The following is a 21,529-nucleotide window of genomic DNA, read 5'->3' on the forward strand; positions in this document are numbered from 1 at the left end:
GCGCCCCACCACCTCCGCCCCGTGCGGGGCCTTCTGGGAGCGGTCCCGGCCCGCGCGGTAGCGCCCCAGCTTCGGGGTCCCTGGAGCGCAGCGCTCTGGCTCCCTCGTCTGGGGAACCGTTGGCCGGAGCCGTCGTCGCCGGGGGGTGGTTCCCCGGCCAGTGAGCGCCTCCCCGGGCGATGGGGCCGACAGCCCGGGCCACGGCGCGGCGGGGGTGACCGCGGGGGCTCGGCCCGACCCCTCCTGGGCCGCAGTCCCGGGTCCCGAGGGCGAGGCGTCGCGGCGCCGGCAGCGTCCGACGCAGCGGCGGCGGCGGCAGCGGCAGAAGCAGCAACAGCAGCAGGAGGACGAGGAGAAGCGGCGGCCCAGTGCGGGACCGGACCCGGCGTTGGGCGAGCGATGCGCGGAGGCTGCCCCACCGCCGCCCCCGGTCGCCACCTCGCCTCCTCGAGTCCACAAAGCTTGGTCGCGGCGGCGGCGGTCGTCCATGGAGCTCGAGAACCTCTTGGCCAACTCGATGCTGCTGAAAGCGCGCCAAGGTGGGTGCACAGCGGCGCCCCGACCCCCGCTGGAGTCCTGATCCCCTTGGGACCTGAACCCTGGTCCCAAGCAGAACCCCGACCCTGCTGCGGACCCCAAATTTTCTGTGGAATCCGGACCCGGGGTCCGCGCAGCCTCACTCTCAGCAGTGGTCAGTCGGCGAGTGGTCAGCTTGGGCACGTAAAGCTTAAGCCGCCCCGTCCCCTTTCGGCGCCTCCGGACGCAGGTGAAGGTGGCCTGCGCTCTGCTCTTGTTAGTGTGAGCTTGTTCCCTGTCCTGCTCTTCCTCCGGAACCTCGGGTCGCAGTGTGGCTTCAGCACCAGGCGAGCCGTGTTCTGTCCCCGAGGGAGGAAGCCGGACCGGCGAGCGAAGCCAGCAAACAAGAACCGCGCCTTTGTGCTCTTTAAAAGACCAAGAAGAAAATCCTGTAAACTAACCCGGGAGACCCTTCCGTTAGTGTTTTTAGAGTGTTACTTTAACATCGATTCTTGGTTTTGAGGTTTAGTGGTGTCCGAGACTTTACGGTGTGTGGAGTGGGTTTTAGCCCGACTTAGAGATAGATTGAGCACGTTAGTTACAATTCACCCTGATAGCAACGTAGAAGCAGCAGTTGGCGCAGCCCTTCTGCTCAGAGACCCCAGGAGTAGAGTTCTCTGTGGAATACCGAGCGTCCCCTCTCCGGCCTCCCGAGAGATGGGAGAGCGGGCGGCAGGGACCACCCATAGTTCTTCCGCAGCTTCCCTCTTAGGGAGTCCGGGTGGGAGCAGCTGCTTCATGTTTGTGCTGGGAACAGCGTAAGTGCCCACCGAAGGATGTATATTTAAGACAACCTGGAAGAAGTGTTTTATGCTCCATCTCCCAGGGCTTCAGGATTCCTGGGCGCAGATGTCGGCCAAGTGGTGCTCCTGGTGACTTGGATGCTGTTGAGAAGCATCAATAAGTTCATCTTGTGCTTAGAATAGTGTATAACGTTCTGTGAGAGAAATTAACCTGGAACACAGCTATTTCAGATTTGGGGGGTTTGTTTTCTTTTTAAGCTCCCCCCCTTCCCGTTTGTATCCCAAGTGCCTTTCAAGAGGAAAGGTGTTGATTAGGATTGGCTTGATACGGAGGGAATAAAGCATGTTCAAGTATGGCTGCAGAGCCTCATGATTGATAGCTAAGAATAGCTACCGTTAATGAGGGATTGCTTTGTCCAGGCATCGTGCTCAATTCTTTATGGACGTTATCCCAGCTAGTTCCTAGGCCTAATTCTCCTGTTCTGTAAAGCTGGACTTACAACCATCCTGCTTCATGGTGTTGACGAGGGGACTGCATGGAATAACGTGGTACAGTGCTTGGCGCTTAGAAAGTGCTCAGTAAATAAGCATAGTAGTTGTGGTTGTAGATTTTATTATGTCCAGAGTCATGATGAAAAGCTGGCATTTTAACATTGCAGTTGTGATCATTTAATTGACCTTGAACCTGATTCCTTGTCTCATTCTTAGACTTTCCAAAAGCATAGCTTTTCTCTTCCTGAATTCCCACATGCAGGAGGTCCTTGAATCTTGTTTATCCTTAAGCTTCATTATTTCTGTTGTCCATTTCTTTGTCTCTGTCTTCACCCAGTACCCCCTTAGATGGTTCTCGACACCTCGTAAGTTGACTGAGGGCAGTGGTTTCCTAGCTGCTCTCTACTTCCAGAGCTGCTTCTCTTTTATCATCCCCAATGCTGCTAGAACACTTTCTAAAACCCAGATTTGTTCTCTGTTTAAAATTTGGCCCTGGAGCTTCATTCCAGGTCAAGAACAAACGCCTTAGTTCATCATGGCCCACAGGGTCCTGTCTGACCACTGGCCTGCTCTCCTCTCCTTGTCCACAGCAGCTGAGCGTGTCACACCACTTCACGCCTCCAGGCTTTTCTTTTCTGCCTGCAGTCGTCTTCTTCCTTCCTGTTCCAGCTCCAGAGTCTTTTCTGGGGAACGTCCACATTCCTGCAAGAGGCCTGGTCACTCCATCCCTTGAGCTCCGTCCCTTGAGCCACTGCTGTGCCCAGGAGGAGCTCTTGCTGCACTGGGCATCCCCCGGGGCAGCTTTGGGTCTCCCCTTCTGTGTCACTGGCACCCAGCGCTGTAATGGCACTCAGTCTGTTCTCTGCAAATTCCAAATGCTGGCTGAAGGACAAAAGAGCACATCTTAGGAAGTCTCTCAGTACTGGTGATAACCAGAAATTGAAGTTTCAAAATAAGCTATCTTTTTAGACTAGCAGTCTGGAAATAGGGAGCAAAACCTGAGATTTTATTCAACTTTGGGATGTCAGTTGGCTCCATACTTGTAAATGCTAAGTGCTTTTTATTTTGTTTTGAATGAACGTTTTTATTGTTTTTATTAAATCAGTATTATTTTATTATTCATTTTTTAAAAATTTTATTGAAGTATGGATGATTTAGTGTTGTGTTAATTTCTTATTAAGTCAGGATTAAGTGTTTAATTGTATCTGCAGTGCAGCCGGTAGGTTCCCTGTCCATGTTTACATGTTCATCACTAGCAAAGACAGCAGGGCCAGCCAGCACTAGTTATGAGGTTAGCCAAAGGCCAGGCACGCATGCGTTTCTTTCAGAATGTAAATCTTTGTCTCTACCGAATTGAAAGAGAGTCCTAGTTCAAAGGACACAGGACAGTGTTACCTTTGCTGCCCCCTTACTGCTGTGCTAACTAGTCTCACTTCCTGGCAGAGACACTGTACTTGAGCTTTTGCATTGTAAACCTACATCTCTTTTTCTGAGTGTTGTTTTGGAAAACAATGCTCCCACATTCACGTGGGCTAAACATGGTGCAGTCTTGTAGGAGTGCCTCTCATAGAGCCAAGGACAAAATCAGCTCCACCGCTTCTGTTCTATGTGTTTAAAAACACATTTCCAAATAACCAATAATTTTTGAAAATCAGAGAATAGAAGGACTTTTAATAAAGAGCCCTAACCTTCTCCATTCTACTCCTTCTACTATAGACTGAATGTTTGTGTCCCTGCAGAATGCATATGTTGAAGCATAATCCCTAGTGTGATTGTATTAGGAGATGATTAAGTCATGAGGGTGGAGCCCTCGGAATGCTACAAGTCCCTTTTAAACAAGACCCCAGGGAGCTCCCTTGCCCCTCGTGCCACGTGAAGACACAGAAGACACCGTCTATGAGCCAGGAAGCAGGTCCTCACCAGACACCAAAGCTGCCAGTGCCTTGATAAATAAATTTCTGTTGCTTATAAGCCACCCAGTCTGTGGTATTCCATTATAGTGGCCCAAACAAAGACACCTCCCCAGGTGCACCACATTGATCCTTTTCTTGGGTTCTATTTTAGTTATCTTCCTGATTACTGCTGCGTTTCTAAAGTATAGTGTTGATCAAATTCAGACTTTTCTGAGCCTCATGAGGAGATAGCTCACTTAAACCAACTCCATCTTCTTTTCCCTTATCAATATAATTATATCACTGTTTTTAATTCTTGTATTGGTTATCTTTATAACTTAAAAAATTAAGCTTAGGGGCTTCCCTGGTGGCGCGGTGGTTGAGAGTCTGCCTGCCAATGCAGGGGACACGGGTTCGGGCTCTGGTCCGGGAGGATCCCACATGCTGCAGAGCAACGAAGTGTAGCCCCCGGCTCGCTGCAGCTATAGAAGGCCAGTGCGTAGCAATGAAGACCCAAAGCAGCCAAAAATAAATGAATAAATAAATAAATAAAATTAAGCTTAGGGCTTCCCTGGTGGCGCAGTGGTTAAGAATCCGCCTGCCAATGCAGGGCACACGGGTTTGAGCCCTGGTCCGGGAAGATCCCACATGCCGCGGAGCAACTAAACCTGTGCGCCACAACTACTGAGCCTGCGCTCTAGAGCCCGCGAGCCACAACTACTGAGCTCACGTGCTACAACTACTGAAGCCCGCGCACCTAGAGCCCATGCTACGCAACAAGAGAAGCCACCGCAATGAGAAGCCCGTGCACTGCAACGAAGAGTAGCCCCTGGTCACTGCAACTAGAGAAAGCCCGCGCAGCAACAAAGACCCAATGCAGCCAAAACTAACTAACTAAATAAATTTAAAAAATAATAAGCTTAGATTTTTCATTTTTGATTTCTTCTGGTAATGATAATTTTAGCCAAAATGTTTTCCAATAAAAAAGAAAAAGTATGGGAATTCCCTGGCGGTCCAGTGGTTAGGACTCCGCACTTTCACTGCCGAGGGCACGGGTTCGATCCCTGGTCGGGGAACTAAGATCCCACAAGTCATGTGGCATGGCCAAAAAAAAAAAAAAAAAAAAGGGAAAAAGTATTTTCATTTTTGACAATTGAAACATTGATAAACATTTCTGATTTTTTTCCATTGAGGCATTTTATTTGCATGAATGTATTTCATCCCTAGAAAAAGAATCCCAGGATTTTCCCTCCTGTGTGTTTTCATCTTGCTTCATGGACCATGTTGCTAGCTGAGGTTGTCAGTCCAAAGGGACCAAACTGACGGGACGGGAGCAGGTTACTCTGCCGTTTTTCTAGATCTTTGAGTTGCACATCAAATCTGGGCTGATCACTCCACACTTGTTTAGCCTGCCTGAGAGCTTCACGACAATTTTCCCAGCTCTGTGATCATGGGATCACAGGTGATCAGATTCTCCAGTGGAGCCATGCTTCATCATCACAGTTGGAAAGTGGACAGTGAGTTTGGAGGACAGCCTAGTAAGAACCTGGCTTTGGCGTCTATTTTCGGCATTGTTGATGCTCTTGAGAGCATCGGCCGGGGCATTCGTGCCCACTGTTATGGTGGCGCGGAAAGATGGCGGAGAGAGCATTTCTAATTTTTTTTTGAAGTATAATTGACTTACAGTATTATATTAATTTTAGGTGTACAACATAGTGCTTTGGTATTTCTGTACATTACAAAATGATCACCATGATAGACCTAGTTACCATTTGTCACCATACAAGGATATTAAAATATTCTTGGCTATATTCCTTATGCTGTACATTACATCCCTGTAATTTATTTACTTTATACCTGGAAATGTGTCCCTCTTAATCTCCCCCACCTATTTCACTCATCCCCCCAGCACCCCCTCCGCCCTGGCAACCACCAGTTTGTTCTCGGTGTCTATGAATCTGTTTCTGTTTTGAGAAACGTTCCTAATTTAATGTGAATGTGGTTTCTTTAATTGTGTAAGAGTTCAAAGTGTAGAAGATAGTATAACAAGCACCCCAGTGCCCACTGCCAACAGACCTTAACATTTTGCTGCATTTCATTTCTTTAAGAAAAAAACATGCAGATATACTGGAGACACTTTGTGTATCTTTCCAAGGTCCCAGGCCCTTCCCGCATTCCCCGGAGATAACCAAGGTCTCTCTGCACTTTGGCTGTTTAGGTTTGTAGGTAACAATATGGAGTGTATTGTTTTACGTGATTTAAACTTCAGGTCGGTGCTGTTGCTCTGTGTGTGTGTATGATTTTGTTATCCTTGTTGATGTATAAGTCCCCTTCCTCCTCTTTTCCCTCCCTCATCTTCCTTCCTTTCCACTCTTGCTAGCACGTGGAGTTATCAGACTCTCAAACTTTTGTTCCTGAAGGGCATGAAATGTTATCTTACATGTATATTAGTCTGCTTGGGCTGCCATGACAAAATACCGCAGACTGGGTGGCTTAAATGACAGAAATTTATTTTCCCACAACTCTGGAGGCCAGGAGTCCAAGACCAAGGTGCCAGCATGGTTGAGTTCTGGTGAGGGCTCTCTTCCTGTGTGCTCACATGGCCTTTCCTGTGTGTTGGCTGAGAGAGGGGGAGATCTGGTAACTTACTCTTACAGGGACACCTATGGGATTAGGGTCCTAACCCTCTGGCCTCATTTAACCTTAATTACTACCCTAAAGGCCCCATCTCCAAATACAATCACATTGGAGATCAGCGTTTCAACATGTGAATGGGAGGGGGCGGATACAGGTCAGTCCATGTAACACTGTTTCAATTTGTGTTTTCCTAATTACCAGGGAGATTGAACATCTTTTCACATTGACTGGTGATTCAGCTTTCCTCTTTGTGAATTGTTTCTTCACATCTTCTGCCCAGTGAGGGGAGAGTATCTCATTGATTTGTAGCAGCTCTTTATATAATCTGGATACTAAATATGCTTGCACAAGTCTCCCATTTTCTGACTTGCCGTATTAGTTTTCCTGTTGCTGCTGTAACAAATTACCACAAAACTTTATTATCTAACAGGTCAGAAGTCTGAAAAGGGTCTCACTAGGTTAAAGTCAAGGTGTCAGCAGGGTTGCGTTCCTTTCTGGAAATTCTGGGGGAGAATCCATCCATTTTCTTGCCTCTTCCAGCTTCTAGAGGCTGCTTGCGTTCCTTGACAATATATCAGGTGTTAGCAAAGATGCCGAGTAGAAGCAACTAGAACTCACACACGTTGCTTGTTGGAGTGTAAAATGGTCGGACCAGTACAGGAAAATAGCACTTTCTAATAAAGTTACACACACACCTATGCTATGGCCCAGTGATTCCCCTTCAGGATATACCCAGGTGAAATTCATACAGACGTCTACAAAAAGTCTGGTTTATACCAGCTTTATTCCTAATAGTCTCAAACTGGAAACAGCCCAAGTGTTCTCAGTAAGAGTATGGATCAACACATAATGAAACAGTATAATACTACACTGCAATAGAAAAGCGTTGGCTACTGACACGTGCAACAGCCTGGGCAAATCTGAAGAGCCTTATGTTGAGGGGAAAATCAGAAGAAACTATTCAGTACAATCCTCAGTGATTTCATGAGCATGAAGTGAAATTAACCCGCGGCCATCTGAATGGGAGTCATGATTGCTTCCAGGAAGGGGGGTGTGACTCAAAAGAGGCAGGAGGGAGCTTTGGGGAACAGCGAGGATGTTCTATTTATTGATCCAGGTGGTAACTGTGTGCATACATACATTTGTAAAAGTTCATCAAGAAATAGCCTTAAGATTAGTGCATATTATTGTGCAGATTATATCTGGTAAAAGTTTTGTTTTTAAAGGAAAAAAAAATTCATGAGATAGTGACTCTCTGTACCTTAAAGGATTGGTGAAACTTGCTTGTGAAATGCCTAGGTTTGGTGCCTTTTCCTCTCTGGAAGAAGGGATGGGAACGGTTCTTTTTATTATCTGTCTAGTTTCTTTAATAGTTATTGTGATATTCAAGATTCCTGTTTCTTCTTGAGCTATGTTTGGTAATGTGTGGTTGCTGAGAAAAATATTTTCCTCTAAGTGTTCAAATTTATTTGGCATAAACGTTATTTGTAACGTTTTCTTACTATTTTACAATTACAATTGTGATCTTTTTCATTTGGAGTATTATTTGTGTGTGCCTGTCATTTTTATTAGACTTGCAAAAGATGTTTCTATTTTATTAGTCTTTTCAATGAACCAGCTTTTGGTTTCATATGCTATTGTATGTTTGCCTTCTGTTTTATTAATTTCTGCTTACATTATTATTCTATTTTGATTGGCTTCTGCCTTCTTGAGTTGAATGCTTAATCCATATCTCTTTTTCTTTTTTTCCATTCCTTCATCAAGAATTTATTGGCCATTTATTTTGTGCTAGGAACTGTGGGAGGTACTGGAGTGAACCATGAACTCGGCAGAAAATTTGCCTTTGATGAGGTGACAGGCAAGTGGAGGAAACAAGTATCTTATGACTAAATGCAATGTGATTAACTAAATTTCAATGATCTCTGAAAGAAAAAAAAAGAACTGAGACCAGAAACTAATAAGCTTCTGCATCAGGTCACCCATGCCTAGACATATTTGTCAGTCTCTTACTTAGTAGAACTTTGTGAGTAGTGTACTGTTCTTACTGATAACTGTTAGATGAACTAAGACTTAATACAGTTTACTTTCTGGTTAAATTAAACACAGTTCTATAGACTAGGCAGCAATCATAGACATACATATATTTCCAGCTCCTGTTCAGATCTAGTTGCTATTTCTCTTCTGCCTGGACTGACCCCTCACTGGAGACGGTCATCATTCTTGTTTCATGTTGGCTCTTTTCCTGGGTTCCAGGCTTTGTCCTCCGCCTCTGCTTGTGTCATCATCACCTGCATCGTCAGGGCTTTTTCCCCTTTCCAGTACCCTCTGCACAATTTCCACTGCCCACCACTGGTCACTAGGGAATGGTCCTCTTTCCAGGCGAGGGACCCTGCAGCCCTCGGACTTCCCTGAATCTCAGCACCCTGGGTCTTCTGTGTTCTGTCTGCACTTGACGAGCTGGGGAGTGGCTTTTAAATGCTCTCCTTTGACAGAATAACAACAGAGATTGAGTGCTAAAGTGTTAAAGTGCTAAAGTTTCCAGACCTGCAGCTGTTCAGGTCATTTTACTGTTTGACCTCTTCAGACCAACAGCCATGTCAGCTATGTTAACATTCACCTTAACCTTATGGTTGAAGTAACCCTTAAGATTTCTCACCAGTACAGTAATGTGGTTGCACAGCTTGTGGAAATTCTGTTTCCCTTCCATTTCTCACTGTATATATTATATTGTGAACATTCACTTTTAGCCCAATTGACATTTTTAAGTGTTTTTACTTTTGTGCATAAAACATCAAATCAGGGACTTCCCTGGTGGTCCAGTGGGTAAGACTCTGTGCTCCCAATGCAGGGGGCCCAGGTTCGATCCCTGGTTGGGGAACTAGATCCTGCATGCATGCCACAGCTAAGAGTTGCATGCCGCAACTAAGAAGCCTGACTGCTGCAACTAAAGAGTCTGCATGCCGCAACTAAAGATCACGCATGCTGCAACTAAGACCCTGTGCGGCCTAAATAAATTAAATAAATAAATAAATAAATGTTTTAAAAAACAAACAAAAAAACCCCATCAAATCATATTCTGTTATCCAGAGAATAGGGATCCATGTTTCAAATGAAACACATCTGAATGTATTCAACTAACTCATTCAAAACAAAACAAAAATTCTCATTGTCATACTAGTTAGTCAAAATCTGAATCAGCACTTCTCCATTCAGATTGGCCACACATCCAGAGCTCAACGGCCACATGTAGTGCTTATGCTGGACAGCACAATTCTAGAAAACCGATTTGTTCATGTTGACAAGCTTATCAGATGAGGAGAAACACAGGTCATTAAATAAATTGTTTCCTTCACACACTAGAAAATATTTTTCTAGAGGCAATAAAAATGCCGAAGAAGTAAAGTCTTTCCTCCAAACGAGTAAGTACTAATTTCTAAGCTAAATTATTTTATGTCAATATAAATTACAATTAGCAATCTAATAAATTCTAGTACCCTAGATTTTTAGAAAAATTCTCTAACACCCACTGTTTGTCTGAGTGTGGGAAGTGTAAAGATTATCCCTGTTCTTTGGCGCTCACAGTCTGGTGAAGGAGTAGACCTGACAATGAATAGTTGACATGCAGGACAACGTGATAAGGAGGACAATGGCCAGGGCTGCTTCAACAAGTGAAGGGAACACGGAAGAAGACTTCACATGAGAGGAGACACTGGAGCTGCGTCTTAGAGGATAAACAGGAGTTTTCTGGATGAACAGAAGAGGAAAGAGCACTGTGGCCAGAAGAAAAGTATGCTTACAAAGCACAAAGGGTGGAGGATGCTGGCAGCGCTCAGGGGACTGTGGACGTTTGCATAAGTGGTGCAGAAGGAGAATACAGGGAGAGGAGAGGCGAGACAGAGACAAGTAGGGGTGCTTCATCATCAGGTTCATGCTTGATAAGGTCACTTTGACTGTAGTTTGAGAAATGAAATGAAGAGGACCAGACTGAAGGCAAGGAAACCAGGGCTGAGGCTCTTGCCCGGTTCAGCTTAGAGTTGCTGAGAGTATGGACAAAAGGAACAACACGATGAGGAGGGGAGGGAACAGATGCAAGAAGATTTTGGAGGCAGAATCAACAGGACCTGGTGACAGATGGGATGTGGTGTGAGTGAGAAAGCAGGACCCAGGAAGCCTCCTGGGTCTCTGGTTATAACAGATCTCCCCCCCACAAAATTCCCGTTCCCTGGCTGTGATGCCATCTTCTAACCTTCAACCCAAATTTCATTTCCAAAGCAGATCCACCCACAAACAGAAATAATTTCTAACTTACAGGATATCAGATCCTAAACTTATAAGTGACTGACACACAGAACAGCAGAGATGGGAACAAATCAGTCAAATTAAAATATTTAAATCATAAAAGGTTTCAGGCCATTAACCATCAAAAGCTATTTGGGTTGATCAAAAAGTTCATTCGTGTTTTTCCATAAGATGGCTCTAGTAGTGCTTAGTTGTCTTTAACTTCATTCAAAACAATTTTGTGGGCTTCCCTGGTGGCGCAGTGGTTGAGAGTCCGCCTGCCGATGCAGGGAACACGGGTTCGTGCCCTGGTCCGGGAAGATCCCACACGCTGCGGAGCAGCTGGGCCTGTGAGCCATGGCCGCTGAGCCTGCGCGTCTGGAGCCTGTGCTCCGCAATGGGAGAGGCCACAACAGTGAGAGGCCCACGTACTGCAAAAAAAACCCCAAAAAACAAAAAAACCAATTTTGTTAGATTGTATTGTGACAGTTATCATATCAGCGTGCATTAAAAAAAACTTACCAAAATTGGTGAATTTTTGTGTAACCATTTTAATATTGAAGATGGAAGAAAAAAAGCAATATTTTCAGCATATTATGCTTTATTATTTCAAGAAAGGTAAAAATGCAACTGAAAGGCAGAAAAAGATCTGTGCAGTGTATGGAGAAGGTGCTGTGACTGATCAAACGTGTCAAAAGTGGTCTGTGAAGTTTCGTGATGGAGATTTCTCGCTGGACGATGGTCCATGGTCGGGTAGACCAGTTGAAGTTGTTAGCGATCAAATCGAGACATTAATTGAGAACAATCAACATTATACCATGTGGGTGATAGCCGACATACTCGAAATATCCAAATCAAGCGTTGAAAATCATTTGCACCAGCTTGGTTATGTTCATCGCTTTGATGTTTGGGTTCCATGTAAGTTAAATGAAAAAAAACCTTCTTGACCGTATTTCTGCATGCGATTCTTTACTGAAACGTAATGAAAACGTTTCATTTTTAAAACATTGTGATGGGTGATGAAAAGTGGTCACCGTACAGTAATGTGGAACGGAAGAGATTGTGGGGCGATGGAAATAAACCACCACCAACCACACCAAAGGCGGGTCTTCATCCAAAGAGGATGATGTTGTGTATATGGTGGAATTGGAAAGGAGTCCTCTATTATGAGGTCCTTCTGGAAAACCAAACTCTTAATTCCAACAAGTACTGCTCCCAGTTAGACCAGCTGAAAGCAGCACTCGATGAAAAGCGTCCAGAATTAGTCAACAGAGAACGCATAATCTTCCATCAGGATAACGCACGACCACATGTTTCTTTCATCACCAGGCAAAAACTGTTACAGCTTGGCTGGGAAGTTCTGATTCATCCGCCTTATTCACCAGACATTGTACCTTCAGATTTCTGTTTATTTTGGTCTTTACAAAGTTCTCATAATGGAAAAAATTTCAATTACCTGGAAGACTGTAAAAGGCACCTGGATCAGTTCTTTGCTCAAAAAGATAAAAAGTTTTGGAAAGATGGACTTACGAAGTTGCCTGAAAATTGGCAGAAGGTAGTGGAACAAAATGATGAATACATTGTTCAATAAAGTTCTTGGTGAAAATGAAAAATGTGTCTTTTATTTTTACACAAAAACTGAAGGAACTTTTTGGCAAACCCAATATAAAGTGTCAGACATAAAATTTCAGGTTAAGTAAGTGAAGCCATGATGAAAGGGTGTAATATTCTTGGGGAACTTTGTATGCAAAGCAAACACCAACAAGTCATTTAATAATTGCTGAGTCTCCATATGCCTGCCAGACTGACCCAGGCCCATGACAGGACTTAATGAAAGCGTCCACTCCCCATGAGTTTACTTTGCCCTCACACTCTGAGTTGGAGCCTAGTGCCTCATAAATATTTAACTTAAACTGCAAAGCAGAAAGATCAACTTGGGACATTAATACCAGGAAGTTAATCTGAAAATCATATGGTGATAGCCTCCATTTTAATTAATGTTCTATTACTCATACCGCAATTGATTTTTTAAAATGGTTTCATGTTAGGTATCTTATAATTACCCTAAAACCAATACAGCCTATATTCACATTAGTGTGCCATTTCCACTAATCCTTTTTATTTTAATGTATTTTATTTATTTCTTTTTGGCTGCGTTGGGTCTTCGTTGCTGCATGTGGGCTTCCTCTAGTTGCTGTGAGCGGGGGCTACTCTTCGTTGTGGTGCACGGGCTTCTCGTTGAGGTGACTTCTCTTGTTGTAGAGCACGGGTTCTAGGTGCACGGGCTTCAGTAGTTGCAGCACACAGGCTCAGTAGTTGTGGTGCACAGGCTTAGTTGTTCCACGGCATGTGGGATCTTCCCGGACCAGGGCTCGAATCCGTGTCTCCTGCATTGGCAGGCAGATTCTTAACCACTGTGCCACCAGGGAAGTCCCTCTACTAATTTCTGTCAAGGGAAAATACACATATTTGGCTTTTCTCTGGCATAAAGCATTGATTATTTGGCTGTAGTCATCAGGACTTAAGATGCTGAGGAGTCTTGGGCTTCCCTGGTGGCAAGGGGGAAACAGAGACTCCACTCTTGGAGGGCACACACAAAGTAGTGTGCACATTGGGACCCAGGGGAAGGAGCAGTGACCCCATAGGAGACTGAACCAGACCTACCTGCTAGTGTTGGAGGGTCTCCTGCAGAGGCGGGGGATGGCTGTGTCTCACTGTGAGGACAAGGACACTGGCAGCAGAAGTTCTGGGAAGTACTCCTTGGCGTGAGCCCTCCCAGAGTCCACCATTTTAGCCCCACCAAAGAGCCCCAGTAGGCTCCAGTGTTGCGTCACCTCAGGCCAAACAACCAACAGGGAGGGAACCCAACCCCACCCATCAGCAGACAAGCGGATTAAACTTTTACTGAGCTCTGCCCACCACAGCAATGCCCAGCTCTACCCACCACCAGTCCCTCCCATCAGGAAATTTGCACAAGCCTCTTAGATAGCCTCATCCACCAGAGGGCACACAGCAGAAGCAAGAAGAACTACAATCCTGCAGCCTGTGGAACAAAAACCACATTCACAGAAAGACAAGAACTACAGTCCTGCAGCCTGTGGAACAAAAACCACATTCACAGAAAGACAAGATGAAAAGGCAGAGGGCTATGTACCACATGAAGGAACAAGATAAAACCCCAGGAAAACAACTAAATGAAGTGGAGATAGGCAACCTTCCAGAAAAAGAATTCAGAATAATGACAGTGAAGATGATCCAGGACCTCGGAAAAACAATGGAGGCAAGATCGAGAAGATGCAAGAAATGTTTAACAAAGACCTAGAAGAATTAAAGAACAAACAAACAGAGATGAACAACACAATAACTGAAATGAAAAATACACTAGAAGGAATCAATAGCAGAATAACTAAGGCAGAAGAATGGATAAGTGACCGGGAAGACTGAATGGTGGAATTCACTGCTGCAGAACAGAATAAAGAAAAAAGAATGAAATGAAGACAGCCTAAGAGACCTCTGGGACAACACTAAACGCAACAACATTCGCATTATAGGGGTCCCAGAAGGAGAAGAGAGAGAGAGAAAGACCCGAGAATATATTTGAAGAGACTGTAGTTGAAAACTTCCCTAACATGGGAAAGGAAATAGCCACCCAAGTCCAGGAAGTGCTGCGAGTCTCATACAGGATAAACCCAAGGAGAAACACGGAAACACATAGTAATCAAATTGGCAAAAATTAAAGACAAAGAAAAAGTATTGAAAGCAGCAAGGGAAAAACGACAAATAACATACAAGGGAACTCCCATAAGGTTAACAGCTGATTTCTCAGCAGAAACTCCACAGCAAGAAGGGAGGGGCATGATATACTTAAAGTGAGGAAGGGGAAGAACCTACAACCAAGATTACTCTACCCGGCAAGGATCTCATTCAGTTTTGATGGAGAAATCAAAAGCTTTACAGACAAGCAAAAGCTAAGAGAACTCAGCACCACCAAACCAGCTCTACAACAAATGCTAAAGGAACTTCTCTAAGTGGGAAACACAAGAGAAGAAAAGGACCTACAAAAACAAACCCAAAACAATTAAGAAAATGGTAATAGGAACATACATATCAATAATTACCTTAAACGTGAATGGATTAAATGCTCCAACCAAAAGACAGAGGCTTGCTGAATGGATATAAAAACAAGACCCATATATATGCTGTATACAAGAGACCCACTTCAGACCTAGGGACACATTCAGACTGAAAGTGAGGGGATGGAAAAAGATATTCCAGGCAAATGGAAATCAAAAGAAAGCTGAAGTAGCAATACTCATATCAGATAAAATAGACTTTAGAGTAAAGAATGTTACAAGAGACAAAGAAGGACACTACATAATGATCAAGGGATCAATCCAAGAAGAAGATATAACAATTATAAATATAAATATATATTCACCCAACATAGGAGCACCTCAATACATAAGGCATCTGCTAACAGCTATAAAAGAGGAAATCGACAGTAACACAATAATAGTGGGGACTTTAACACCTCACTTACACCCATGGACAGATCATCCAAACAGAAAATTGATAAGGACACACAAGCTTTAAATGACATAATAGACCAGATAGATTTAATTCATATTTATAGGACATTCCATCCCAAAACAGCAGATTACACTTTCTTCTCAAGTGCGCAAGGAACATTCTCCAGGATAGATCACATCTTGGGTCACAGTAAATTTAAGGAAATTGAAATCATATCAAGCGTCTTTTCTGACCACAACGCCATGAGATTAGAAATCAATTACAGGGAAAAACTGTAAAAAGCACAAACACATGAAGGCTAAACAGTACGTTACTAAATAGCCAAGAGATCACTGAAGAAATCAAAAAATACCTAGAGACAAATGACAACGAAAACACGATGATCCAAAACCTATGGGATGCAGCAAAAGCAGTTCTAAGAGGGAAGTTTATAGCAATACAAGCCTACCTCAAGAAACAAGAAAAATCTCAAATAAACAACCTAACCTTACACCTGAAGCAATTAGAGAAAGAAGAACAAACAAATCATAAAGATCAGAGCAGAAATAAATGAAATAGAAACAAAGAAAACAATAGCAAAGTTCAACAAAACTAAAAGCTGGTTCTTTGAGAAGATAAACAAAATTGATAAACCATTAGCCAGACTCTTCAAGAAAAAGAGGGAGAGGACTCAAATCAATAAAATTAGAAATGAAAAAGGAGAAGTTACAACAGACACCGCAGAAATACAAAGCATCCTAAGAGACTCCTACAAACAACTCTATGCCAATACGATGGACAACCTGGAAGAAATGAACAAATTTTTAGAAATGTATAACCTTTCAAGACTGAACCAGGAAGAAATAGAAAATATGAACAGACCAGTCACAAGTAATGAAATTGAAACTGTGATGAAAAATCTTCCAACAAACAAAAGTCCAGGACCAGATGGCTTCACAGGTGAATTCTATCAAACATTTAGAGAAGAGCTAATACCCGTCCTCTCAAACTCTTCCAAAAAATTGCAGAGGAAGGAACACTCCCAAACTCATTCTATGAGACCACCATCATGCTGATACCAAAACCAGACAAAGATACTACAAAAAAAGAAAATTACAGACCAATATCACTGATGAATATAGATGCAAAAATCCTCAACAAAATACTAGCAAACAGAATCCAACAACACATTAAAAGGATCATACACCATGATCAAGCGGGATTTATTCCAGGGATGAAAGGATTCTTCAATATATGCAAACCAATCAATATGATACACCATATTAACAAATTGAAGAATAAAAACCATATGATCATCTCAATAGAGGCAGGAAATGCTTTTGACAAAATTCAACACCCATTTATGATAAAAACTCTCTAGAAAGTGGGCATAGAGGGAACTTACCTCAACATAATAAAGGCCATATGTCAGAAACCCACAGCAAACATCACTCTCAATGGTGAAACACTGAAAGCATTTCCTCTAAGATCAGGAACAAGACAAGGATGTCCACTCTCACCACTATTATTCAACATAGTTTTGGAAGTCCTAGCCACGGCAATCAGAGGAGAAAAAGAAATGAATACAAATGGGAAAAGAAGAAAATCTGTCACTGTTTGCAGATGACATGATACTCTACACAGAGAATCCTAAAGATGCCACCAGAAAACTACTAGAGCTAATCAATGAATTTGGTAAAGTTGCAGGATACAAAATTAATGCACAGAAATCTCTTGCATTCCTATACACTAATGATGAAAAATCTGAAAGAGAAATTAAGGAAACACTCCCATTTACCATTGCAACAAAAAGAATAAAATACCTAGGAATAAACCTACCTAGGGAGACAAAAGACCTGTATGCAGAAAACTATAAGACACTGATGAAAGAAATTAAAGATGATACCAACAGATGGAGAGATATACCATGTTCTTGGATTGGAAGAATCAATATTGTGAAAATGACTATACTACCCAAAGCAATCTACAGATTCAATGCAATCCCTATCAAATTACCAATGGCATTTTTTACAGAACTAGAACAAAAAATCTTAAAATTTGTATGGAGACACAAAAGACCCCTAATAGCCAAAGCAATCTTGAGGGAAGAAAACGGAGCTGGAGGAATCAGACTCCCTGACTTCAGACTATGCTACAAAGCTACAGTAATCAAGACAATATGGTATTGGCACAAAACCAGAAATATAGCTCAATGGAACAGGATAGAAAGCCCAGATGTAAACCCATGCACCTATGGTCAACTAATCCTTGACAAAGGAGGCAAGGATATACAATGGAGAAAAGACCATCTCTTCAGTAGGTGGTGCTGGGAAAACTGGACAGCTACGTGTAAAAGAATGAAATTAGAACACTCCCTAACACCATACACAAAAAGGATTAGAGACCTAAATGTAAGACCGGACACTAAAACTCTTAGAGGAAGACATAGGAAGAACACTCTTTGACATAAATCACAGCAAGATCTTTTTTGATCCACCTCCTAGAGTAATGGAAATAAAAACAAAAATAAACAAATGGGACGTAATGAAACTTCAAAGCTTTTGCAAAGCAAAGGAAACCATAAACAAGATGACAACCCTCAGAATGGGAGAAAATATTTGCAAACAAATCAACGGACTAAGGATTAATCTCCAAAATATATAAACAGCTCATGCAGCTCAATATTAAAAAAACAAACAACCCAATCCAAAAACGGGCAGAAGATCTAAATAGACATTTCTCCAAAGAAGACATACAGATGGCCAAGAAGCACATGAAAAGCTGCTCAACATCACTAATTATTAGAAAAATGCAAATCAAAACTACCATGAGGTATCGCCTCACACCAATTAGAATGGGCATCATCAGAAAATGTGCAAACAACAAATGCTGAAGAGGGTGTGGAGAAAAGGGAACCCTCCTGCACTGTTGGTGGGAATGTAAACTGGTACAGCCACTATGGAGAACAGTATGGAGGTTCCTTAAAAAACTAAAAATAGAGTTACCATATGACCCAGCAATCCCACTACTGGGCATATACCCAGAGAATTATGGTATATACCATAATTCAAAAAGACACATGCACCCCTATGTTCACTGCAGTGCTATTTACAATAGCCAGGTCATGGAAGCAACCTAAATGCCCATCAACAGACGAATGGATAAAGAAGATGTGGTACATATATACAATGGAATATTACTCAGCCATAAAAAGGAATGAAATTGGGTCATTTGTAGAGACGTGGATGCATCTAGAGACTGTCATACAGAGTGAAGTAAGTCAGAAAGAGAAAAACAAATAGCGTATATTAACGCATATATGTGGAACCTAGAAAAATGGTACAGATGAACCGGTTTGCAGGGCAGAAATTGAGACACAGATGTAGAGAACAAATGTATGGACACCAAGGGGGGAAAGCAGTGGGGGATGAGGGTGGTGGTGTGATGAACTGGGCGATTGGGATTAACATGTATACACTGATGTGTATAAAATGGATGACTAATAAGGACCTGCTGTATAAAAAAATAAGGAAAGTAAAATTAAAAAATTTAAAAAAATAAAATGAACATGCGTTTTATTTTCCTCATATGTGAGTGAACCAAGCAGATATTATGATCCGTTCAAAGGAAAAAGTCAGAAGGCTAAAATTTGGGACTTTCCTGGAGGTCCAGTTGTTAAGACTCTGCACTTCCACTGCAGGGGGCACAGGTTTGATCCCTGGTCGAGGAACTAAGATCCCGCATGCTGCACGTGGCTGGGAAAAAAAAAAATCAATAAAAACCAAGTTTATATTAAAAAAAAAAAAGCTAAAGTTTCTATGGAGTAAAGGAATTGAATTGCAAATGGAGGCAAAATGATTTTTCTATAGAAGACCATGGAAACTACCAGATAAGATGGCTCGAATGTCTGCCCGTCATCACCTGTGATTTACAGACAGCTGCACGACAGCTCAGAGACAAGGAAGCCTAGAATTGGATAACCTAGCCGGAGGTGCCAGGTGAATACAACGTATAGCTTTTTACTGAAACACAACTTTATGTTTTCTCCGAAGACTTTACGTACATCAGCATTAAATCAAGTACATCAGAATTTCACTAACTTGAGTTCACGTGAATTATCAAGCCAGTATGACTCAGTGAAAGTCTGAATTCGGGGCCTTTCCTAAGAAAATGACAAATAAGATGCTTACCTTCTGTGCCAGCTCCGTTTCTGTCACAGCCCTGCTGCTACTAGTCAGCGGATATCCTGTGATCAAGGTTTCTCAGGTGCAAAGGGAGGACCCGGCCTGGCAGGTATAGGCTGCCTCCTCGTCAGTATGTGGAGCTGGAAATGACCTACTGTCACCCTGTGCTCTGGCCCAGAAGTCAGAGGCCAAGCAGAGCCTTGAGTCCTGGCCACCGCTCTGCAGCACCTGCACCTCTGGCCTGTGACCCTCCCTGGGAGGAGCCTGTCCACTTCACTGGCTTTTATGCATCAGGAGCACCGGGGCTGTGACTTTGCTGGTCTCTTCCTTCCTCTTTGCAGGCGTTTTAGAGAAACACTAAGGAAAAGGATTACTGTTGGGCGGTATGAGGTGAAGGGGCTGTTTCAGAGCCAGAAGATGGTGAAAGCGCTCAAACAAGGGAAGCCCCGTATGGACAAGCAAATAAAGGTAGACAAGCAAAAGGAGCAGAGGGTCTGTCAGCTCCATTTCCCCTGGGACAGAAGTGCCAGGGCACAAACGGTGTAGTGGGTGCAAGTAAGAAGCCCACCCTTTCTTCTGAGATTGTACAGCGATTCTTTTGCATCAGAATCGCCTTTCTCAGGAAGTACTGTGATAACGAATGGGCCGGAGGCGAGGTGTTCTTTTCCCCTCACTTGGCCAGGTAAGGTACTTAGAGGGAAATCTGATGTATCTTCTCTCATCCCCCCTGGGATTTTCTCACGGGATGAGGAAGGACTGAGAGGCATTTTTTCCTGTGTCTTTGCAGTGACTGTGCTAAGGTAAACACTGACACTGGATGCAGGAAGGGAAGAGAGATAACCCCGGAGCGGCGTCCAGGAAGAAGCTGGGGCCTGGTCTGCCGTTTCAGCGGTTCTGGTCACGTTCTGCCCTGTGCTTGGAGAGTTTTCTACGGCATTAGTCGTCACAGCCAACAACTCCCTCACCAAGGCTGCTGCATCTGCACATCATCTTCACTTCTGGTGGCGTATGAAGTGGAGAGCTGGGTGATACCTTTTCAGTACTTAAACTGCAAATGACTTTATGTTGTTTGACTAGATCTCTCTTTTTTTTTTTCAAAAAAATTTTTATTGTGGTAAAATACACACAAAATGTATCATCTTAACCATTTTAAGTGTACAGTTCAGTGGTATTAAGTGCATTCACATTGTTGTGCAACCATCACCACCATCCGTCCACAGAACCCTTTTCATCTTATACAACTGAAACTGTCCCCGTTATTAGTAATAACTCCCCATGCTCCCCTCCTTCCAGCCCCTGGAAGCCACCATTCTGGTTTCCATCTCTTATGATGCTGACTATTCTAAATACCTCCTATGAGTGGAATTGTACAATATTTGTCTTTTTCTGACTGGCTTATTTTACTTAGTATAATGCCCTTAAGGTTCATCCACATTGTAGCATGTGTCAGAATTTCCTTCCTTTTTAAGGATGAATAATTCTAAGTATGTACTTCTTTTGCTTATCCATTTGTCTGCTGATGGACATTTGGGTTGCTTCCACATCTTAGCTATTATGAATGTGCTGCAGTGGACGTGAGTGTACAAATATCTCTTCGAGGTCCCGCTTTCAGTTCTTTGGGGTATGTACCCAGAAGTGGAATTGCTGGATCTTATGGTAGTTCTATTTTTAATTTTTTTGAGGAACCTCCGTGCTGTTTTCCACTCCCGCCAACAGTGCATAACGGTTCAGATTTCTGCACACACTCATCAACACTTGCTATTTTCTGTTTCTTTTGATTTAGCCTCTCCATGGGTATGAGGTCGTACAACGTTTGATATGCGTTTCTGTAATGATTATGGATGTTAAGCATCTCCTCATGTGCCTATTGGCCATTTGTATATCTTCTTTGAATAAATGTCTATTCAACTCCTTTGCACATTTTTGAGTTGGTTGCCTTTTGTTGTTGTTGTAGAATTTTAGTTCTCTATATATTCTGGATAATAATCCCTTACTAGATATATGGTTTGTAGCTGTTTTCTCACATTGGGTGGATGTTCATACAGTAAATTGCTGTATAGTAATGAAAACGAATTCATTTACTCATTCAACAAATGTTTACTGAGTGGTTATTTTATGCCAGATACTCATCTAGATATCGGGGGTACAGTTACGAATAACACAGGTAAAACCCCTCTCTTCAAGGAGTTTATAATCTAGTGGGGAGACAGGTCCTCAG

At 43.0% G+C, this 21,529-nt stretch overlaps 1 protein-coding gene and 1 pseudogene across 11 annotated transcripts in view; one reads left to right on the plus strand and one right to left on the minus strand.

The window, feature by feature from the left end:
• Positions 1–5: 5 nt before the first annotated feature.
• The window catches only part of GRK4 (G protein-coupled receptor kinase 4), a 57,554-nt gene continuing 36,030 nt past the window's right edge, over positions 6–21,529 (plus strand). For 2 of the 11 annotated variants that reach the window (XM_067734930.1, XM_067734938.1), the window contains exon 1: positions 9–539. In XM_067734930.1, the coding sequence (XP_067591031.1) occupies positions 488–539 (52 nt within the window). In that variant the 5' untranslated portion in view covers positions 9–487. Of the gene's footprint in view, positions 540–21,529 lie in introns of all 11 variants that reach the window. The other 9 variants (XM_067734935.1, XM_067734936.1, XM_067734940.1 and 6 more) reach the window with 7 other exon arrangements.
• On the minus strand, positions 4,927–5,354 carry LOC137223292 (small ribosomal subunit protein uS8-like; annotated as a pseudogene).

The sequence above is a fragment of the Pseudorca crassidens genome, chromosome 4 (assembly GCF_039906515.1).
Source record: "Pseudorca crassidens isolate mPseCra1 chromosome 4, mPseCra1.hap1, whole genome shotgun sequence".
NCBI classification, from domain to species: domain Eukaryota; kingdom Metazoa; phylum Chordata; class Mammalia; order Artiodactyla; family Delphinidae; genus Pseudorca; species Pseudorca crassidens.